The following is a 25,120-nucleotide window of genomic DNA, read 5'->3' on the forward strand; positions in this document are numbered from 1 at the left end:
GATCACTCGTAAAATATCGCGGATTTGATTAGGTCTAGGTATCATTTTTTTATATTATTAAAATTTCCCACTAGGTGAGATTTTTAATAAATTGTTTATGTAATATTGTAATAAGTGATGTCTAAAGAAGTTCTAGGGGGTATGAGTAGTCAAAATAGGACCTCTCCTCCTCAACTTTCTATAAAGGCACACTTTGAGGGGTGAAAATCATTTTAAACCCCCAAACCCCACTTTTTCCTAAGTTTAGTGGGAAAATGAGAAATAAATTGGCCAAAAACTAAAAAGTTGAGAAAATAATAAATTGTTCCACATACCAAGTGATGTGGAAATGAAGTGGAAAATCGCCCAAGGCAAAATTCAAGTCAAAGGGCAAGTGGAGAATGAGTTGGCATCACACATGGGGCATTTGATGACACAAATAGCACATTTGGCAGGTTGATTTTATTTGGGATGTCATCGCATTACTTAGGACATATTGTGTGGAGATTATTGTGGGAAATATTTCCACCACACAATACTTACTTTACACTTGTACACAGGTTCTTCAACAACATCCACACACTTCAGTTTTTGAGCTACACACAATCTAAATGCAACACCCACAACAATTTACACATAGAGATTAAGGGGCATTGTTGCAGAGGTGTCATTCCATGGGTTTGTTTGTTGAGAAATTAATGGGATTGCTCTCCCATCTCACCCAAAACACTCCACACTTGGCATTTACAACAGGGAAAACGATTTTTGCACATGGGCATGAGGAAATTCGGTTTCTACACTTGGCATTTGGAACTCCAATCAGAAAATTCGAATTTCCTTGAGGTTTCTCCATTTCTCCACTTGGCATTGGGGTTCACATTGGGATTATCTTCCATTCTCCTATTTAGATGAGCCTTTCGCTCCCATTGTTAATATTGATATGAGCTCTTGTGCTTGGGGAAGCTTTGCTCTTTTGTACACTCACATTCTATTGTAACAAAAAAACTTTGGGGTTCACTTATGAGGTGTTGTTCTTCTTAGGCATGGTAAGATCTTGATCATTGTGTTTCATCTTTCTACTTGCGCTATTGTGCTTATTATTTCCATTATGCTTTTAGAGATTTGTTAATGTAGAGTTACCTTACATTGGCATTTGGTTTTGAAAATTTTCTCTAGATAGGGAATGTTTTAGTTTATTTTCCTATAAATCTCTAAAATTTCTTTATCATTGTAGTTTTATAAACCCATATGGATCTAATGTGTATTTGAAGTTGTGTAGAAGAACTATTTTTAGGTCAACCCTCAAGCGTGAGGGGAAATTTTGGAGAAATCATCCCACTCTTGAGCATGCATATTGAAGAGCCCACATTTGTTGTCTCCTAGAAGTCTCATCATTCAATTTGTGTTTGCAAGCTCCTTGGCTTTGGCTTGTAGTCAAGTCCATCTCATTCAAATTATTTATCTCAAACTCTTGTGCTCACATTGATCTTATTTTCCTATTTAGAGCATGATGATAGCTAGGCAAGGAGGAGAGTTCTACTCGCATGCCTTTGTCTAGTCTTTGTATATTACTTGTAGATAATCATTTCCCTTTCTTATGCATTTTTTCACTAACTTTGATGGTTGTTTTGCAGAAAAATCAGATTTGTTTTGAGGCTTTTGACTCACCTTTTGTTGGCAGGATTGAGGGATGCATGCTTGAAACTTAATCTTTCTTGTGCAGACCCATAACGCTGATTTGGAGCTGATTTTGGGCAGGTTGTGACCTCTTTGAAGACTGACTTTTTGGCTATGCCGTGGGCTCTTTGGGGCAGCCTATCCTTTTGACAAGGCCATGAGCTTTTAGAGACCTAACCTCTCTCCTCTTGTGCAATCTTTCACACTCTTGGAAGGCTGATTTATATATGTAAAGCAGTCGTTTAATTTTCAGATTTGAAGGTTCTCCTTTGTGCCTCATTTGCAATCAACCGAGCTTTACCAAGGAGAAGATCTAGTGTCTAAGCTTTGAGCAACTATTGTAAATATCTTCCTTGGGTTTAGTTGAGGCCATTGGAGGGTTCCCATGGTATCCCATCTCCTCATTTAGAGGGAGAACCTTTTCTTTTGGGTGGATTAACTTGCGTAGTTTAGTTTCTAATTTACTTGCATGTGTTTTTCCCTTGTTAATCTAATCTAATTTGTGCATGGTTTAACTCACAATTTCAGCACATAACACTCACATTTTCTATTTAGCAAATCTAACTTGCCAATTTGTTCACTAGTCTCTTGTATTGTGCAATCAATTTCATAGTTGCTTGAACTACAATATTTTGCAATCTTGTGTGGTGCAACTCGTCTCTCATTCACTTAAGCTACAACACACTACAAGCAATCATTTTTATTTCCTTGGCAAATTGGATTTGTTTATTGATCTAGTTCTCTCTTAATTTTGGCATTTGTTTCACATGCTTTTGGTACAAGCTTCATCATTTCCTTTTATACTTCAGTTTATGCTTGAGATACCATCTTGAATATCACATTGTTCATTGATATATATCTTGGAGCATCTTGTTACCATTATTTACTTGAAGCAATTTGTAATTAAAACTAAGGCATTCTAGCATTAGACTTGCACATTTAAAAACTTACAGCCATTTTAGGATCAAATTTTCTTGATTTTTCTTCCATTTGGTATAGAGTAAGGTTCTGACCACGTGACCCTTTAGTTATGAAGGCGGCTTTGTCCCCTTGTAGGAACGAAGACGTGTGGGATTTGTAAGGACTTTGGGTAGGATATTGTTGATAAAAAAATAGTGTCTCCTCAACCCATTTTCATTGCAAGTCACCCCAATCTTTACCTTGTGGTAAGAATTTGAAAGAGGAATTTCTCACCTTAGATTAGGCATTTAAAATTAACTAAGATAATTGCATTCCACATAGTTTAATTTTGATATCATCCTATCAAGTTGTTTTATGAGCATTTTCCATTTCACTTGCAATATTTGACATATTTCTTGTACCTATCATTCTAATATTTATTTGCTCATGGTTATTTGATGTATATTTCTATTTGAGCATTTCCCTTTATAAGTGCAAGTTCTATTTACTTTGCAAGTTATATTTCTTGTTGCTCATATTTCATATCTTAATCTAACATTTGTTTTGCAGGGATACTTGTCATTGTAACTTGAGCTTTCATTTCTATTTTGCAAGTACTTGTTATTTTTATTTGAGCAATTATTTACAAGGCATTGGTTTATACTCTTTATTCTTGAATGCCATATGGATCATCATTAGTATATTTTTCATATTGCTCATACATTTACATCCTTGCTAAAATCTTCAATCAAGTTACCTTCTGAGAAGTAGTTCCCTTAACTTTAGTCTCCTAGAACTTGTTGTTCCAACAAGTTTCTCCTCACTATCTATCCTTAGGGACCACCCCCATTAGCTTAACTAGGAGAGAGATTTAATGGAGAGAGTTGGGATTAGGTGACAACCCCTACAATGAGTTTTGCCTCTAAAGCCACACCTTGTGGGGTTGATGATTATTCCCACATTAACCTAGTGTGTAAGCGAGGTGGCAATAGGGCCTGTTGACCACAACGCGTCAACGACCCATAGCAGTACACCCCCTTTTTTCACAAAAATAATAGCACATGATCAGTGTTTTCGTGCCGTACAACTATCATCATCAGCTTCACTTCCATGACGTTATGTAAACCCTTTCTGCATGTGTATAATGTAAATAATCTTAGCAGATCTGTGTCATGTATGTAATGGCCTAGGTAAACCTACTTTTCTGGTGACTATCTACATTCTGGGAGGTTTTTTGTCTCATCGATCCATTCTCGAATGGTCGACAGAGTTTTCCTTCAGTTTTACCCCAAAGCCGGAATGGATTTTGTCACTGGGATCTTAGGCAAGTCTTAGTGTTCTAAATCAAGTCTATGTAAAAGTGATTTGGGAATAATCCTAACTATTTGGTTAGGTTATTTTATTACAAATTGCTTGGTCTGTTGGATTATATTTGTGTCACAAAAATGGGTGGTCTATGAGGGTCTATTACAAATGGGTTTTCCCCCTTATGATGTAAAACGATATGAAAATCATGATGTAAAGTGTCTTAAGGGTTGGAAGAATAATTTATCCCCTCATAGGTTAATTAATTAAAATTTCTAGCCAAAAATTTATTAAATCTTAAGCCAGAAATTTAATTAATTCTAGGTCCTACGTAAATTTAAATTCTCCAAAGGCAAAATTCTTCGGTCCTTAAAAATTAAATTTTAAGATGTCCAGGGACTAAGGTAAATTAATTATTTTGATAAATTTTAAGCCTTTGATCCCTGCGGTTAAGTCAAAGTTAAAATTTTGGGGAGATTAATTCAAAATGTTAATTTTTGAATTAATTAAAATGCATTTAATTGAAAATTTCCAATTTCCCCAAATATTTCGACAGATGAGATTAAAAGAAATTTTAATCCTCATCAACAGTCGAGATTGTTTTGACGAGGATCACTCGAACTAGCTGTTGGAGGATTTATCTTTAAATAGGAAGTCTTTTGTCAGTCAATCTATTCGACCTCTGAGTCGTGTGCTTAGCGAAAAGCTCTTATGTAATCTTTTTTCGGATAATAAAGAAAGACTTCGGGGTTAAGTTTTGCTGGTGTTACTCTTCATGGAAACACTGTAAGATGTGTCATTTTCATGCACAATTTTTTTTAGCTCCTTGTTATTTTACTAATATTCAGGGAGCTCCGCATGGCTGTCCTTTTTTTGGTGAAGCCATCAATGAATTTCCTCATTTTCAAGGTAACGATGATTTTAATGCCGAAGATCACCTTCAGAATGTCGGCCTCTATATAAGTGTCTCCCATATCATAAATATGAAGATATGAAGATGAAGATTTTCATGCTTACCTTATCTGGAGATGCTTTTGATTGGTCTGTTAATTTCCCTAATAACACTTTTGATTCTCTACAATCAATCATTGATGCTTTTGAAGATAAATATGGAGATAAAGACAAAGTCAAAGAAAAAGTTGAAGTAAAGAAAACTATAGAAGTCAGGGAAATTAATTCTATGCAAAGCAAGTTATTAGCCCTAGAGGAAAAGATGACAATCATGGAATTCAATCATTCAAATTAAGTAACTGCCATGAAAACAAGTTATCAAGAAGAAATAAGTTCGATTCAAAACAGATTGAAAACTAGGATGAAGAAATGACCATCATGAGATTCGATTATAAGAATCAGTTAGCTACCATGCAAGCAAATCATAAGAAAGAGATAAACTATATGAAAAACTGCTTCATGGGCATGAAAGCAAAAAATGATAAAATTATAAAGGACATGGAAGCTAGTCAGATATGTCTTCAGAATAGGTTATTGACCATGGAGGAAAACCATGCCAAGGAAATTAGTGCTATGAAGGTTGAACACTTTAACCAGATGGATGCCATAACAATACATGTACAGAAATTTCAGCATCAGTCAGAGGATGAAGAAATAAGGAAACATCAAGAGATAATAATCCTCCCTGTCTGCTGCAGCAAGCTCCATCTTAGTATGAGGAGGTCATTTGTTCCATTGAAAAGTGGCTAATTGAAGGTGACCCAGATAAAATGGAAATTGATAAGAATCAGGTTGATGCTCACATGGTTGATCCACCAGTCATAACATATCAGGTTCATAAAGAAGCGCAGGTCACAGAAGTCTTGAACATTCCAAATTTTCCATACGAGCGTTTTTTGGATCAAGAAGGAAGTTGTACATCGACCGCATCATCATCAACATCACAGCCTGCCACAAAGAAAAGGCGCAAGAGAAAGAGAATGAGAAAGTGGTTTGATCCATCTGATGGTCGCGAGCAACTTGATTTTCGGATAGGAAAAAGTCCTACCGTATGTAGGATTGGACATGGCACATCTGAGAAACAACCAACAGATTTGCCTGAAAGCAGGCAAATGCTCAACATGCACTACATTGAACGCATCTGATGCCATGGGGCATCCTTTGTATTGTATTCCTAACCTTACCCATTTTATTTTAGTATTTTATTTTGTAGGTAGATGTTTTTCATGTTATTAGGATAGTTAATAAATGAAGAGCTTATATCTTTCCTGTGCTTAACATTATATGCTATGTTACACAAGAACCGCTCCCGAGAGGTGGGAAACTCGTTCCAATGGTTCCCACACTCTCGGGAGCTTTGGAACTGTATGGGAACATTACCTTTTCAGCAGGCGCTGCAATATGAGCTGGGGAAAGTTCTGGGAGCTTTGAAGATTGTTTTTTTTGGAGTTCCAGTGTTCCCTAGGGTTGGGGAATACAAAGCCTGTAGAGAAATAGGCTTAACTGCCCAAAAAACATAAGCCTATGTTGAAACCTTCGGAGGAAGAAGGGCCAAAGACATCCTTAACACCGATATCCTTAATTGAGAAACTGGAGCAATCTCTTGATGGGTTAAGGAAGCGTGTGGCACCTCGATGCAAGGGCAATATCTGGGATGTCATGCTGATCGGTATTTCTTTTGTTGTTTATGTATATATATCCGAAAAGATTGTGTGTGCATATTGTATATGCCAGTCAATGCTTAAACATTAGAGTTCTTTTTCTCTTCAGAAAATTGATAATGAACTTGACATTTTATATATATAAAAGGGAGAGACTCATGGAGAGAGACACCCAGAGAATATATTTATATATAAGAGAGATTATATATTTATTATTTATATATTCAAATTGATTTTAACATTTGAATATTTTGATTCAATATTAATTTTGATTATTATATAATTAAAAAAATATTTTATATTTTTTTATTATATAATATTACCGCTCCTGATTAGCCGTTTCCTGTAAATTTTGGGGAAACCTCTAGCCATTAAAGACACCCATACCCAAGTTCCCAACGTTCCCACATTCCAGAAACTCATGCAATATAGGTTATATGATGATTTTTGGATGGACGCTACTTATGTTATATTGTATGTTGCGTGGATGCAGATTCTGGATTCTCACATTCCTTTGCTCCAACGTGTCCCCAAGTAGAGTCAGATGTTGACCACTACGTGTCAACGACCCATAACAGTACACCCCCTTTTTTCGCAAAAGGGATAGCACCTGATCAATGTGATAGTGCAGTACAACTATCATCATCAGCTTCACTTCCAAGATGTTATGTAAACCCTTTCTACATGCGTATAATGTAAATAATCTCAGCATATCCGTCTTGTGTATGTAATGGCCTAGGTAAACCTACTTTTCTGATGACGATCTACATTCAGGGAGGTTTTTTGTCTCACCGATCCATTTTCGAATGGTCGACAGAGTTTTCCTTCAATCTTACCCCAAAGCCGGAATGGATTTTGTCACTGGGATCTTAGTTGAGTCCTAGTATTCTAGATCGAGTCTATGTAAAAGTGATTTGGGAATAATCCTAACTATTTGGTTAGGTTATTTTATTACAAATTACTTGGTCTGTTGGATTATATTTGCATTGCAAAAATTGGTAGTCTGTAAGGGTCTAGTACAAATGGGTTTTCCCCCATATGATGTAAAAAAAATATGAAAATCATGATGTAAAGTGTCTTCAGGGTTGGAAGAATAATTTATTCAGTCATAGGTTAATTAAATAAATTTTTTGGCCAAAAATTAATTAAAATCCTAAGCCATAAATTTAATTAATTTTCGGTCCTAGGTAAATTTAAATTCTCCAAAGGCAAAATTCGTCGGTCCTTCAAAATTAAATTTTAAGAGGTCCAGGGACTAAGGTAAATTAATTATTTTGATAAATTTTAAGCTTTTGATCCCTGGGGTTAAGTCAAAGTCAAAATTTTGGAGAGATTAATTCAAAATTTTAATTTTTGAATTAATTAAAATGCATTTAATTGAATCCTCATCAACGATCGAGATTATTTTGACGAGGATCACTCGAACAAGCCATTGGAGGATTTATCTTTAAATAGGAAGTCTTTTGTCAGAAAATTTATCCAACCTGAGTCGCGTGCTTAGCGAAAAGCTCTTATGTAATCTTTTTTCGGATAATAAAGGACTTTGGGGTTAAGTTTTGTTGGTGTTACTCTTCATGGAAATACTGTAAGATGTGTCGTTTTCATGCATAATTTTTTTACCCATTGATGATAGCTTCTGAAGGGTGATTTGAGTACAGGTATCTTGCTCAGTCGTTGGAGTTTAAGTGATAATTTAAATTTGAATGTGATAGTAGGTATCTCTATTTATCTGAATTTTACTATCAATTTCTCGCTCTATTTTAATGGCTAGATTGAGTTTTGCAAGAAAATCTTGATTTTTAGATCCTCGGGCATTAGGGGAAGTTTTCAATTGGACCAGACAACTCTCGATCCATGTTTTTTGAGGAAACCAGTAAAATTAATCCCGGGTTTATCATAAGATTTTGTTGGTAATGCATGAAGGTTTTTGAGTTAGCACCTCTTTAAACTTAAAAAAAAAAAAAAAAACATTTTTATGTGGGAAATTGATAGATCTAGCTTTTGAAAACCTTAGATTATCAGATCTGGGAGTGGAGTTGGACTCATACTCCTCAGAACTAATAGATCTATCATTCTTGTACATAGATCTATAAATTTCTTTTGGTTTTCTGGCTTGGGTTTTTCGGAGTTTTAATTTTATCATTTTATATATCATTTGGTGTTTTCTTGTTATTGTGCAGCTACAGATTTGAGGAAGAAATATGTGTAGAGTCCAAATCTCGGCCCTGAAGGGTAATATCTGGATCTCTGAGGTTTATCAAAATAATTTTTCGGGGACATCATTCAATAAAATTTTGCAGTCCAGGTATTTAAAGAGTTATAGATCTAGAAATTTTCATGAGGGTTTCAAGGTTAAATCTGAAGCAAGTGGATTCAACATTTTAATTAAGATTTCCAGAAATTTTTCAAAGAGTTTCTGGGCTACCATTTTTGCTGATTAGTTTCTTTGATTTCCTGCCTGGTTTTTGGGTTCACTGTGCAATTTCAATTTTTTGAATCCCTCTCACTGCCCATGCTTGTCTCCATTATCATTGCTTGGACCTGCATTTACCCTCGTCCCTCTTTGCTCATTTCGTCCTCCTTTTTTCTTCTAAACCCCCACTACCTTTTTTCCCCTGCCGCTCCCTCACCTCAGCTTTTCCTTCTCTCTTTCCAGCGTTGCCCGAATCCTTTGTGCGTATTGTCCAGCTCCATTAATTCGACCTGCATCTCCTATGCTGCAATCTGCAGCCCCATACCTGCCCTCCGAACGTTCTGCGGTCTCCTTCCAGCTCTCCACGTGAGCTCCTTCTCTACAGTTCTCTTTTCCTACAATTTCCTCATCAATGACTGTCTCATCTCCCTCCTTCGCTTTGTTCTTATCATCGTCCAGCTCCCCACTGCCATCGAACTCGCCTCCGCAGACTCCCTCTCTGTTGTTGCTCCATCTCCATTACCTCTACGCCGCATGACATTCACAAAAAAAAATGATTTTTAATTTATGTATGCATTTTATTTTTATGTATGCGTTAGGTTAGGTTAGGTCTTATTTTTATTTAGTTTAGTTAGTTCATTTTTCATTTCATTTGTATATTCGTTAGGGGTTAGGGTTAATATTTTTCATTTGAGATTCGATTTTGATTTTGATTTGTTTATATATATATATATATATATATATATATATATATATATATTGATTTGATTTGATTTGATTTCATTTTTTTTTGTTTTTACTTTGATTTTGATTTTCTTTTATTTCCCTTTTCTTTTTTTTCAATCTGATTTTTGGTTTTACATTTTTTTTACTTTTTATGATTTTTATTTACATTAAAAAAAAAATTAAAAACATTAAAAAATAAAAAAAAATAAAAAATCTAAAACATTTAAAAAATCTTTAAAAAAAATAAAAATTGGTGACTAAGGAATTAAATTAAAAGAGGATTTGCACTAATACATTAAAAATTTTAATGTGGCCCATGGCCCATTAAAATTTCGATTTAATAACCCTTTTAATTTACTTTTGTCACATTAAAAACTTATTATCTTCATTTACCACATTAAATAAATTTCCTAAGAAATAATTAAATTGTTCATCTAAAGTTCCTTAGTGTCTTTTTGTGGTAGTATTTCTTTATTGTCAAGTGTGACTAATGTTTTAAAAATTATATTGGCTATAGGAGAAAGTTAATTAATTCTAGATCTGGGTCATTAATGAAAATCATTTTAAATCTAGAATCTCTTGCATGATAGAGTTTTGGGCATTTACGTTTAATCGTTCAAGATTGTCACTATTCGTCACATTTGTAAATTGCTTTGGATAAATTTTTTTTTTTTAACTTAACCTATGGTTATTCAAATACGGAGGCACTGGTCTATAATCATTTCTATCATGTGGGCATGTCTTGTGTTTAATCTATTCCAGGATTTGTCCTAAATTCATCAGGATTTCTATCTTTAAGTCTCCTAGAGCCTGTGTTCCACAGGTTATTCTCATTCATTCACCTTAGGGACTACCCCCCTTGACTTGTCTAAGAGAGGGTCTAAATGGAATAAGTAAGGATTAGAGTGACAGCCCTTACTCTAAGCGTTGTCGCGGTGCCTAGACACTTTGTGTGACAACAGGGCCCAAACAAACCTATCGAGAAGAACCATCTAAAGCTCTTATAAATGTCCCCCTTGCTCAAAACATTAATTTCCTCTTTAAGGGGGGAGGAGGTAAGGAGGCACATTAAGATTTTTTCAGTAGAGAGGGAGTATGTTACTTGAGATATTCACTTCCTCAAGAAATTACCATAGCGAAGAAAACCAACATGCTCACATACATGTTTCAACCAGAGATAAGAGCCTTTCAAAAGAGCTGAGTGCTAAGTAAGGGTATGTTCCCCATCTTTAAAAAAAATTGGTCATCTACCACATGTCAAGAGATATGATGAGTCTAAAGTTCATCTCAAGACAATGGAAGTATACCCCAAACTTAACCTATACAGAAAAATTACCATAGAATCACTCCTTTCCATAAGAAACACCATAAATCACCTTCTTTATAAAAAGTCTTCAATCTAATCCAATTTTAAAGATAAAGGAGGAGTGTGTTAAACTGTTGACAGTGCTGGACCCACCAACATGTCAAGGGCATCTGCTCGATAAGAAGTCCCAATTAGACCTCAGACCGTTTGGTGTAAGATTCCCAGCAGTGGGTCATAAGGTAATGCCTTGACCGCAGTGTCACACAGAGGCAAGTAGAATAACTCTGTCAACAGCAAGGGTGTGACTAATGCAGTGAGTCAAGGAAGGTGTATGAGAGGTTCCAACACTTCGAAGAGGAAGGAGGTGAATGTGAGTTCCATGTTGAAAGGGATCAGTCCCAACTCGGCTAGGAACACACAACACAAAGGACATGCACAGCGTTTAGCAGAGCAGTCCACTCGAATGCGGTAGTCACATCATACAAGGTAAGATAACATGTACAACACTCACGGATCAGTCTGAGACGAGTGTGATGGTTGTTATAGCAAGGTTCAAGTGAAAGGTTTGTCTAACGTCTGGCAGAGCAGTGGAAATGGACAGTGACAACATTACCAACATATGCAACACATTAACAACAAGATTCATATAATTGCATGTGGATCAGTTCATGCACAAGTACGTAAGTTAAACAACACATATCATTAAAGCAACCAGAGCAGTCCAACTACAATAACAACATATACATGAGAATTTGTTGGCTCTTATTGTAAGTCACAATCATACAATACATCCATGTAAACCTGGTAGCCCCAACAGTGGAACGTTACAACCACATCCATCTGCTCCTCCAAAGAGATGTACTAGCTCCGTGTAGTGGAGAAGCCAAGGCGTGTTACAACACTATCCAAGCCTTCTTCAAAATAGTCTTAGTAGAAGCTTGGCTGACCAAAAGCCCTTACAATGAGTTATGAGGGACTATTTATAGCAAAGAGTGGGATGACCCTTGACATTCCCCTTTGTGACCATTCAACTACCCTCATGACTCTTCACCTACTCTATGATTGTTACATCCACTATTGACACTTGACTTACGCTTGACATGACTCAACATTACAATGCACATGTACTCATGTGAGACAACATGTCTTGAGCAAGCCTTGCAAGACATCACTGACACTCGTTCCATTGTGGTGAGACCAACTCTTTGACATGCTTGTGATAGTGAAGGTGGTGAGTTGATGCCAAGCTTGGTCGTCCGTGATGGTGTGCATGCACCTCATGGTGACATCTTGTTGAAGCGAACTATTGCCTCTGTTTCAACCGGCGCATTGCTTCAGCCCCTCCATCCAACTCGTCTGCTAACATGCACATGGTCTTCTTGGGTACGGTTGAATCAGCAACACACTAATGCATAGTGTCCATGCTAATCTTCAAGTGTGTGCTGGTGGTCATGCGCATCAACTTGGTGAAGTACATGTTCAGCCCCAGTTGGACTTGCTTTTTGTCTTTGCCTTGGTGAGTGTGTTGAATGGGTTGGATTGCATGCGTGCACTCAACGACATGCATGTTGTTGAATCCCTTGCATGCGATCAACAACACTGCTCACCATGTCCACTCTGTGTCATCTATTGGGATGGATCCTTAACTTGTACAGACGGCTTTTCATCTGTGAGTGCAAGTTGCGCCCATTGTTGTTCATGTTCCTGTTGCAACTCATTCATCTGTCTATGCAGCTTCATGTTCTTCCTAAGTTGTTGCTTCAGTACATGCAACTCCTTCTTTGTTCCATCTTCTACCTTCGCGCAATCTTCATGTCATGTCATCACTTCATAGCCGAAGTCTCTAAAGTTGCTTTCATCATCAATGGACCTACTTGAGCTTACAACCTTGTTCCGCCTCCACGTTGTTGACAACCCCCCTCTTGCATTCACTACATTCACTGCATTCGACATGTTGCCTTCAACTGTTGTTCATGATGCTGCTCACTGTGATGCTGCTGCTTGATGTCCTTGTCTACAAACAACTTGATGTCTTCGTGAGTAAGCAAGCTCATAGACACTTAATCAATTGCATCCTCAAGCGTGCTCTAAACGGTGTCTTCGTCTCTCCTCTCCTGCAAACCATTGTACCTGTACTGCTGAGAGGCAGACGAACACCTGCGATACTTGGAGACATGGCAAGCAATCTATCAGTCGAAAACCAAAATGAACATGAGAACTGACTTGTAACATACCTGGGTGAATGATCATGAAGGTCGCGCAATTTCGGCTGGGAGGTCGGGAGACCGACTGCTAAGATTGCACAAGGCACAGTCTAGGTTGCTGGGAGACTGATTGACTGCTGGAACTGCGCAATGCACCGTCCAGTCTAGCTGTTGACTGTTGGGATTGCGTAATGCGCAATTCCAGTTGGGAAGGACTGTTGGCCCAGGGACAAATTTGCGCAATTTCTTAGGCCAAGCAACCACTGTCCTCCAGAAATGCGCAAATTAGTCCTGGAGGCCAGTGTTGGCAGGAATGTGCAAATCTGGAGAGGAAGGTGAGACTTCCTTCCCTAGATTGCGCAATGTAGACTTGGTGAAGGCAAAGTCCGGGCAACAGTTGGCCCGACTCGCCGACGGGCAACTGAAAGCAACTAAGACAGTAAATGCATGGCGACACTAAGTGATAGCAGAAGTGATTGATAATGCATGCAAAACATGAATGAAAGATTCATTAAACAGATCAACATGCATGTGGGTGAGGCAGTTCGCTGGTTGGGCGAACGCCCGTGCAAAACAATTTCATGCATGCGACAACAGTGAGATAGCAACGAAAACTGAAACAGAGTTAGGACAAGCTAGTATATATGTAAATGACAGAAAGTGTTCAAAGAAATCAAGCAAACAGTACTCCCACAAGCGAAAACACAAAAAGCAACAGAAATGCAGCACAAGGCATGGGAAGCGGGCTTACCCCAAAACAACTGAGCTGAATGTGCCGACTGCTCCTAGATGTGATGTGGGATGTCAGAGCTGCAAGGTTGATGTAAGGAATGAGCTCTGCAGCGTCCGATTGATGAGTTTTGATAACATCAAGGTTGTGATACGCATGCCACGAATCTAGGGGAAGCGACACTTGGTGGGAGGTTTCAGAATTACTCCTTACATGTAACCTCCAACTGCCAAACATAGATCCCTGAAACAAGGGATGCCTTTGCATGTTGCCTTCGGAGAAGCAACCCATGCATGCAAGTCTGTTTTGCTCGGTCCCGGAGGGAACCGGTCAACTCAGTTACACATGCAAGAGATTGCTCGACTGCTAGAGAAAAATGCACATTTCTGGCTGGGAGCTGGGCTGGCTGCCCAGGAGATTTGCGCAATTTCTGGGCAGAGCAGCTAACTGTTGCCTAGATTTGTGCACATCTTGGGCTAAACAGCCTGCTGCTGGGAAAATTTGCACAAATCCTACTGGAAGTGTTGGCAGACAGGATTGCGCAATCCTAGAGCCGAGCAGGCTGCCAGAGAGGATTGCGCAATTTCTAGAGGGAAGGCTAGTTTTCCTCCAGAAATGCGCAATTTTCAAGGGGAAGTTGCTCAGTCTGCAGCTAGACAAAGTCTGAGTGAACAGCCTGTGAAGGGAATGGATCAAGCTATGACCGACCGACAGGCTGCCTTTGTGCATGAAATACACTGAAGCTTGTGAACTTGACGAAACGAGGCAAGCTGCTGTGAAGGTTGGAAGGGAGGCTCCAAAACGAGGCTAAGGCAAAATTTGGGAGGGTGGTTGTAGCCGCTACAACATAAACTTAGAAGATAATTTAGAGTTAAACCCTAGGGAGACACTAAAAAGATTGTTGTCATTTAAAGGAAGGTTCTTGCACTAGAAAAACCCTAAAAATCCTAGGAGGACAGACCTAAATAAGGTAAGGGAGGTTCACACCTATCCTAGGAGGACAAACCTAAATAAGGTAAGGGAGGTTCACACCTACTCTGACGCCATGTTCTAATCCATAAGAGATGGAAAGGGTCAAATGGAATCAACCAGCAAAAACTTAATATGCACTAACAGAAGATACACTGGCACATAGGCAAAAGAAAAATATGCATTACTGTGCAATAGAAAAAACCAGCAAATCACCCAAGAACACTAAAGTGCAATACTTGAGAGGAAATCTTGAACACTAAATCACACGATGAATAGGAGAGCAATGCTAGACATGGTGCTGATAGGATAAAAGAATGAGTTTTGAGTGTGTACTGATACACAACTCAAGAGGTAGGGCACACTTCCTAGGAGGGGTTATCAACCAAAATAACGACTAGGTCATCTTAACCACCTAGGAATATAATAAATCTGTTGACTAGATCAGCTTTATGCTAACCCATAGAAACACATTAATACACAATAAAAATGATTACAAAGTGAGGCTGGCCAAGGTTGTATGTAGAGATTACACCATTATTTCAGCAAACTAAGTCATACTAAGCATAGCCTCATCGTCATTGTCATATTATTTATTCATAGTAGGAACCCCAAGAGTGGGATGCTTGTGGTAGGTGGATGATATGAGAGGAACCTTGAGATGATTCCCATAGAATGTGAGCGAGGAAGTCCACAATATCACTAGTGGTATCATACACTAGGTGTTAACCAAGACTACATATCTAAGGGAACCATTTTCCACACTATGCTCAGCTATCATAAGACCAAAAGAGTGTACAGAGGATAATCTGACTCCCACTGCTATAAAAGTTATCCTCAATACACATCAAAGGCACATAAAATACTACTAACAGGTTAATCAAAAAGTCTTTTTAGTGTTCCACAGCGCATAATATGCAGATTGTTTCACTATCTAGGTCATTTGAGATTGTACTAATTTTTGCAAGTTGCTTTTCTTTTCCGATCTTGTCTCTTTGGCTATGTAGTTTTGGTTTTCCAAGTTAAGGTTGACTGTCTCTATGCATGGTCAGCAGTGGTTTGTATATCTGCAGAGTTTCATTTTCTATGTAGGTGTATGTATTTAAATTTTAAATAATACAAGTGTGCATAACATTTTGTGAATCAAATGACAATATTCTTGAATAGGAAGGAGAAAAATAAAACAGTTAAACTTTACATATTTTGAAAGAATAAATTCTAATATACTCCCATAAAACTATATACAATTGGCTTCTCCAATTTCCTTACCTCCCCCACATAAGGCGTTGAGCACCATAAGAAGAGATTAATTCAGACAAAAGGAAGCAAGTGTCCTCATAGGGATAAGGCTTCCTTGACACACGGAAGAATGCACTCACTTTTACATAAACCTGCATTTACCAACATCTTAAATGTATAGTAAATATCTTAGTATGTCATCTTTGTCTTCAGTAAGCCCAAGAAAAAGGGATTGCAAATTACTGTAGATCATCTTACTATTAGTGTATTTACAAAGATCCATAAACAGTGTGTATAAAAATTACGATAAAAAACATATATTAGAATTGCTAAAGCTAGAAGATAACATCAAAAGGCTTCTTAATTAGTCTGCGAGATGTTTTCTGTCCTTTATGTATCAAGTCTCTGTTTACATACGAAAGCTTAAAAGCACTACCAACCTATTACATATCTACACAACTAATCTATCTTTCCATATTTCTATAACTAATCTGCCACATTTTTGTCAGCTGTTATGGGGACATGATAAAGTGCATACAATTATCTACATTTACCAAGTGATAATATGTAAATAACAGTGATGAATCTAGAATGTTTAACAAAGTTATTACCACTGAGTAGGAAAATACTTCTCCACTATAGATCTGCATTTGTTTCTTTGAACTAATGCTTTCACCTCCTAAAGATATACACCATTATTATTGTTTCTTGTCTATGTATTCTAGAGTGATGTTCTTTGATAAAATCATTCCCAACAAAATTCATTCAAAGCCCATCATTTGAAGCTTGGCATTATAATTTCTTGTACATTTCTCTATTTCTTTGACATATAATTCTTCCAGCTAACTATCCTTTTAATAGTGCCCACAAGAAGTCTAAAACAAAGGTGTATCATGTCTCGTAAGATTTAGTTCACAAACGATGATTAAATGATAATAAAAAAATCATTTTTTCATGTGTCAATGTTCAAGATAAAGCATAGTAGAGAAAAGAAGCAAACTGATTTAAACAAGCAAATTCCTAGCAAATATTATGATGTAGAAGAAAATACGTATAAAAGATTTTAGTATATTATTTTAACATATAAATGCGATTAGATGGCACAAACACTGTTATGAGATAAATATCAGGTTTACACACGTAAGGACAGATAAAAAAGTAGAAGAGATAAAAAAATGTACTTCGTATATTATTCAATACTCCAAAATTTTCATTAGATATGTGAGAGATGAAAGAGACAAGTTACATAACTTCATCAACATCACTTAGCTCTTTAGTCAGCATGCTCTCTAGGTAGGAATCACTCTCATAATGAGGCTCCTGCTCATCCATAGCAACTGGAAGTAGCTCAATAAGGTCATCTGGTTGGTGATATTCCAATGGCAAATGCTGTCAACGATGAAAAAAATGACATATAGGTGGGGTTTTGACTTAAAAGTGGGTTTTTATTTGTTAATTTTAGATATGTGTTGTAGCTTGTTTTACTTTCATATGCATGTAGAGATGTATGAATATATATCAGTGTTTAATATATATATATATATATATATATATATATATATATAAAATACTAAAAGAAGAGGAAGCAAGATAAAAGTTTTATGTTAAGATTGATAAAACTTTAATCAAGTGTTGCACAAGTGTTAAAGAAAACAGGTGGGGCCCAAAGCCAATGTCACCGTGTCGGAGTTTAAAGGTCGGGCAAATTCAAAGGCGTGATGAAATAAAAGAGTGGGGCCCTGAGGATGGAGCAAACCCGACGGCGCTACATGCTCAACGGTTAGTTCTCCTCATCCCCCCGTAAGACTTTTTAACGCAGATGTTGATCGTCATATCTACCGCGGAGGATGGTTGCGGGGGGACTCCGTCGGGTTTCTCCTGTATAGGATTCTGCCCCCGTATGACGTTAGCAAGGGGAACACACTCCGTCGGCAAGCGAGCGAGATGTGTCTGTTAAGATTTTCCACTCCACTGTCACTATTCCACCTCTACCACCTCATCCTCCACGTCATCTACCCTGTCATCCATCACTTCGCCAGCTCATTTTCCTCGATTTTCTCAAAATTACAATTAATGCCATTTACCTACCCGTTACTCCGTTTCCCATAAAATCCCATTTTTCTTGCATTTCCCTCACTATTATTTCCATTCCTGCTGTAAAAAATTGAATTGTACTAGTTAAAAGTCAGTTGTCGTCACTAACTATTGTTCCGTCATCTGCACAGAGCCTCAACATTCAGAATTTGGAGAAAATGTCGAAGAAAGCTGCCATTACAAGTTCTACCTTTCATATTCCCTTGATGGACACAGAAAGGGATGTTTTTGACCTAGTTTGTTCACTTAATTATATAGAAATCTATCATCAAATTTTGCTCAAACAAGCTGAATCCCCTATGTATGTTGTTGTTCTTAGGTCTAGTGTCCTAGCTGTCATAATTCCACAGACCTATAATTTCCCTGAATTTATATATTGGCTTGTCTCTGCCCTTTACCCATAGAAATGTTTTGTCATGAATAAATTAGGGGAAAATGTCTTTCAGGTGTCAACTTTGTTAATTCAGCAAGCCCTATGCTTCCCAGTTGCAAATTCTTACACTGCATTCTCAGAAGAATCTTTGCTTTCCACATTTCAAGATTTGTATGCTTCTAACTATGCTCAGCTCAGTTTCTTTTTAATGCCTGCTAGAAAAAATTTGCCTATGGAACCTCCTCAATTTCCTCTAGATACTTTTGTTGAAGAAGTCAGACATGTGCTGCAAATTTTGGCCAAAATCTTAGGAAAGGAAGATACAAACACTGTGGATAAGGCCATCTTAGGAATGTTTAGTCTAATGATGAACCCAGAAATAGTTTTTGATATACCTTCTTTCTGGGAAAAAATGATAAATTCTCAATTATCAAATTTTCCTCTCACTGGTTGTTTTAGATTTCCATCTCTTGTCACATCTCTTTTTATATACTCATGTGGAAAGGTTCATGCATTTAGGGCTAAATATCATGGACCCTAATAAAAACAAGCAATTAGTAGTATTTTGGACTAATGTGATAAGAGACACTAGTAATGGCCAAGGATTGATGTATTTTGCCTCTTCTTTCCTATCAATTGTTTATTCAATTTTGAACAGTTCTCCTTCACCTTGTTTCTTGCCAAAAGCTCAGTCTTTACTTCAACTCAACAAAGATGTCAAAGTGGGTGATTGGTTTCAATTTGAAGATTATTCAGAAATCAGATTATATGGAGCAGAAGTTGCCCCTTTCAGACTTCCAGTTTTTGTACCTATGAGGTTGTTTGCACTAGAATTCATTAGGCAGAGCTTGAATGTAGATCAGATACACTTTGTGCCAGCAAAGAAGGGGTATTTGTTTAAATTTCCAAAGACAGTGGGACCTTTCATTGTAAACAACAGACAAGTTGCAAAAGAAGTACAAAAATTACTTGAGGAGATGGATTTACAACTGGGTGAAAAATGGGCATATGACCCACACCACATTATTTCAAAAAGAAGGGTGGAAAATGCTTATGCTCCTTTTATTCATGAAGCTAAACCAGAGATAGAGAAATTGGCTAATGGAGGCCAATCTACCTTATCAGGAGATATGGAAATTGAGACTCCTCATCAGAGTGAGAAAAGTTTGAAAAGAGGTAGTGAGGATGTCATAGACTTAGAAGAAGAAACTGAGAGAATTTCAAAGAAGGCTAAGTTGTCTGAAGGTGGCAGCTCATCATCATTTCAGCTACAATTAGGAGAAGTTGTCTGCACACCTTCTTCTCTTGTTCTAGAAGAAGCTGACCAAAGTTCAGTCTCCATGATTAAACAGATGTACTCCCAGATTGAAGAAAGAAACAAAAAAGTCAGAGAAAATATGGAGTCACAGGTGGAAGCACAATTTGTTTCCGACTATCAAACCAGATTGCTTTCAGCTATGGATTTGGAAAGAAACCAGCTTAAGTTAGCTTTCTCTCACCCTTCTGCTTTAAGTGTATCTTCTTCTTCTAGTTTCAAGACTGTTAATTTGATAGTGGATGCTAGGGAAATTCCTCTGCCTGATAAAATTAATCTACATAGGCAAACTGGGGAATTAATTTACAGTGAGTTGAAGAAAACCTCCTTGGCTGCCAACAGAGCAGAAACTTTATTGGAAAAGGTGGTGAGCCAATTAAAGTTGGAAAAGGCTAATTCAAGAGCCTTAGTCACTCAAAATGAAGAATTGAAGAAGATGATCATTAAAATTGGGGTGAGATAGAAGTGTTGTTCAGAAGTTGTTGCAGGGAGCAGAAATAGAGGCTCAGGTATTGAGGAAGAAATTGAAGATGCCTGCAATAGAACACATAATGGCACCAGAAGTAACACAGGTAGAAAAGGAGAAAGAAGCTTTGACTAAGGAGTTGATTAAAAGAAATGATGAAATTGCTAAGTTGAAAGAAATAAACATTGTTCTGCAACAGAAGATTGACTCACATGTTTGCACTATTGTAATACCAGCTGATTCAGAAGACCCAACTGATAAACTGACCAGGGTCATGACTGAAATGAAGATTTCTGAGAATGAAATGAAAAAAGCATAGAGACACTATGAAACTACATTGAAAATCATAAAAGCTAATGAAAGGGAAATAGCCATGGCTAAGGAGACTGCAGACAAATACATAGATGATTTTCAAGCTACTTCTAAGGAAATCAAAGAATTGAAAGAGAAGGTGAAGGGAAACATTTCCCTTATTCAGGCTAGGGAAATTCTATGGAATGACATCATTCATACTGTTAGAGATATTTGGGAATCATTGTCCATAGTGGAAGAAGAAAAGATCATCATCAGGGACCTCGAAAATCTTATCACTGCAAATAAACAAAAGTTACAGCAAAGAGCTCAGTTCGCAAAGAAAATGATAGATTTCCTTAATTCATGATCTTCTCAGCAGTTAAGGGAATTAGGAGTTGAAGACAAAATTGAATATGTATTAGAGATAAACAAAATGATTATGAAGAACCTCTACAGGAAAACAATAGAGACAAAGTTAACAGAGGTCAAGGCAGTTGTAATGAAATTCAACACTGATTTTGATAAGAGAACAAGAGCAGGTTTGCCTTCATGCTGGGACCAACAAGGTAATTTATTACCCTGGGAAACTTATGAGACTCTGCTGGTGGAGGCAAAAAGAAAAATTGGATCAACTCATGAAAGAACAACAGTGTTGAAAGGAACAACTATTGTTAACTATTTGCAAAGGGATTTTCAATTGCTATGGTTGATGAGAACTCTTTTTGTGGATAAGCCAACACATAGTAGAATTACAAATTTTAGGATGGCACATTCAAAGTTTGACAAAAGTCCCAGTCCTAATACAACCATATGGAGAAAGTGCAGGGATGGATGTCACCATTAGCAACTACTACAGAAGCAGGACCTTCATCTGCAACCCAATCTCAAATCAACAAATAGTACAACGCCACTTGTCATACAGATTCACGTCATACATTTTTGGATCATATTAATATTTTGTTTTTTCACTATTGTAAAAGTTTGAAAGAACTATTAGTTTTGAAGTAGTTAGGAAGTTATGAAATTTTGGGTAGTTGGCAGTGTTATAACTGTCTTTTGAAATTTTGTATAAATCCTTTTTAGAAAGAGAAATGAGGGCTTTGAGTTCTAGGCCTCAGAAGTAGAAAAAACTCATATCTTTTCATCTTTATATGGAATGCAATAAAGAAGTTTGAAGTGATTCCAGACACCTGTTGAGTACAAATGTATTTTCCCTTTGTTTCATTTAATGTTTTCTTCATAGTAAAGAGTAATGAAGTTGTTGGTCTTTAATATTACAGTTCTGAAAACTAGTTCTCTGTAATTTAAAGTTAAAATTCCTTAATGATGCGCTCATCTTTCCTATTCTGTTAATTACATTTTCTTCTAAAGTTGAAAACACAGATTCTGCATTAAGCAACCTATGTTGGAGACTTTCCACTATCTTTTTGTTTCTTCTTTCATTTAAGTTGTAACCAACATCAAAAGGCCACTTCAGACAAAGTGTTTCTTTCCATTAAAGATTAAGAAGCATTGCCTTTAAAAATAATCTCTGAGGTTTGAACAATGGGACAACCAATCCATCTTTTCATTATTTTGAATAAATGTCTTGGGCACTGACCTCTCCTCAATCAGAGGTTGTCTTCCAAGGTACAACAATAACAATGGTATGTTCTATGCTTGCAGCGATTACTTCAATGTCCTTTTATTAGCTCAATATCAATTCACTTTATCTCCAATAATAATCACATAAACCATTAATTCACATTGACAGTAAATGTAGATAGAACATAAACAATAAACTACAGAAGACAATCCAAGACAAGAGAACCCAAGAATTTGGCTCAAGCCAGGGAAAAACCGCAAGATGGGGAAAACCCTTGATCAATTCTTCCTATTATAAATATCAAATGTTCAACAGAGAGAGAGTACAATAATACAAAGACAAAGTCAAAATTGACTTGTCAATTTGATGATCAATACCACTATCCAAAACTACCCAGTCAAATCTACAATTCTACCCTCAGTCAACAGCAGTGAAATTCTTCCCTAACCAGAAAATCAATAGCAGTCAAAGTCTGGTCAAAATGTTCCAAAACATCTCAGTCAAAGGAGAGAGGACCTCAGCCTCTCTTGATAGACAAACAACAGCGAAAACAATCAACTTTGGAGCAGTCAAATTTGGTCAAACATAAGTCAACCCTTCAGTCAAACAAGCCTATAGTTAACGCAAGTCAACCTGCCCAAAAAATCTCGATACATGTGCTAGAATATGCGGCCTTCCCAAACAGAGATTCTCCCACAAAAACTGATATCAAATGAGGTCAAACAAGGCTCGGTCAACACTGGTCAAATTTGGCTAAAAAAAGTAACGCCCAGTCAAACTGTCCTCCAAACACTCGCAAGTGTGAGATGAAACAAGGTTGGTTGTGATTTGTACAGCCCAATCAGATGAGGAGAGAGAAGAATGATGTGTTGTGAATGTGCCAAATGAGGTTGGAGGTCACTTTTATTTATATGAGATAGAGGAAGATCAATTTGTCCAACTTGACCCCAAGCAACCTTGACAAATTGCACGTGTGGGTTTGACTTCAAAAATATATTTCTCCTTGTCTAAATTTAGTGATCTTTAGGTCGATTTTGGTCCTCTCGAAAGAGGAATTCAATCCAATAATCATCTTCATCAAATGAGCTGCCCAAAGTGGAATATGGCCCTAGTGGCACATTTTAACACTCCCTCTCAACTAGGAAGAATTCCACCTCCTAATATCCATCATAATGCCATCTGGATCATCATGTACTATATTTGCATCTTGTCTTGTCTCTGCTGAAGATTGATATAGATAATAAGAATCGATCTAGAGTGAGTCACAAGTCCTTACCACTCTCCACTAACAAAAGTCAGTCCACATAAACAGGGGTAGAACCCCAATCAGACTTGATCTTGAGTGATTAAGTTGTTGAACACCATGCATCCTAGACATAGGAAGTATGGTAGTACATGATGCGTCCATTTGTAGTGTTATGGTCCCTAACCACTTTTCCCAACTCATTGGCCAAATGAGAGGTACTTCCCAAGAGTCCCAAACTGCAAGGGTAGGATGTATGTTGGGGCATCCGCAAGAGAAGGTGAACCACTCATCCTATGCATATATCATCAGCCATAGGGGAAGGTGAATCACTCACCCTTTGCTCTCATATATCATCATGGGGTATCACAGAGGAAGATGAACCACTCACCCTGTACACAACACACCTATAGGGGAAGGTGAACCACTCACCCTATGGTCGCACATATCTCTAAGAAGTGCCCCAGGCCCCCAGGAGCTCCCAGAGCTCAATGTCCAACATAAGCAGGACCCTCATGGGAGGGTCCTTCCACGTCTCTCGGAAGGCCAAGAACTTGACCTTCCCCAACAGCTTCATGAGGATGTTCGTGACTTATTCATCTGTCCTAATGTTGGAGCCTTATTGCTTCCTGTTGTACCATATCTTAGATAAAGTGGTACCTGATATCAATATGCTTGGAGAGATTGTGAAACATAGGATACTTTGAAAGGCGAATCACACTTTGATTGTCGCAGTAGATAACGATGGTATACAACACATGCTCAAATAGCTCACTGCAAAGCTTCTTCAACCAAATTGCTTCACAACAAGCCATACTAGCTGCAATATATTCAGCCTCGACAGTGCTTAGTGCAACTGATTTATGCTTCCTGCTCATCCAAGAAATTGAAGCAGATCCCAAAGAGAAGTAACATCTAGACGTGCTCTTTCTATCCACCACACTGCCAACCCAGTCAACATCAAAATATCCATGTAGCCTCAAATTCCCAGCAGTGTATCTTAGTCCATAGTTGATAGTGCCATGAAGATATCTTAAGAGATTCTTTGTAGTAACCCAATGTATGTGATGAGGCTCAACCATTGTTGGTTTATTAAGGCCTGACCCAGGTTCGGAGTTATTTAGTCAAACAAATCCCTACACTACTGGTCCTCTCGGCATCAGCCCGCGGAGCATGGACTGAAGTCTCACCCAAAGCAGTATGGGGGGGATGCTGGAACCAAATTTCCACACCCTTGAGATGTCTGTGATGTCGGTTTAGTCCAACTATTTCTGCGTTCACGCATGTCGTTTCGCGCACAATTCTAACCTTCAATACTTTCGCGATCTGTTATAATCGTCTTTCGCGCAGTCCTAACCAGGGGCTGAGATGCTTTCGCGCTACTATGGCAGCGACCTATGCTAATTCCCCTAACTACACCGTGTATCTTACTTATCTTCTTAACAGACCCTACTTATCTTCATATAACCAGTTATTCTATCTTGCGTTCACTTAATCAACACAGTTATACACATTCGGGCATCATATAAGCATTAAACATGCAATTTATATTCAATGTAACAAATGAATGAAACAAGTAATAAATATGCAGAAATGATAAAAAACTTCTCTTTATTAATACTTCCAATTGTTACAGACTCGACTCACCCTACACACTTAGCTGCAGGGGTCTGCGCACTCAGCTGTGGAC

General features: G+C 37.5%; 1 protein-coding gene across 2 annotated transcripts in view; it reads right to left on the minus strand.

The window, feature by feature from the left end:
* Window positions 1-25,120, minus strand: part of LOC149202551 (catalytic/ hydrolase) — a 392,521-nt gene that overhangs the window by 20,321 nt on the left and 347,080 nt on the right. For both annotated transcript variants that reach the window (XM_089403182.1, XM_089403183.1), the window contains exon 10: window positions 16,091-16,212. In XM_089403182.1, the coding sequence (XP_089259308.1) occupies window positions 16,091-16,212 (122 nt within the window). The remainder of the gene's footprint in view (window positions 1-16,090; window positions 16,213-25,120) is intronic.

The sequence above is a fragment of the Pinus tabuliformis genome, chromosome 2_1, assembly GCF_031772625.1.
Source record: "Pinus tabuliformis cultivar Carrire ecotype Pingquan chromosome 2_1, CPIR1, whole genome shotgun sequence".
In the NCBI taxonomy this organism is placed as follows: domain Eukaryota; kingdom Viridiplantae; phylum Streptophyta; class Pinopsida; order Pinales; family Pinaceae; genus Pinus; species Pinus tabuliformis.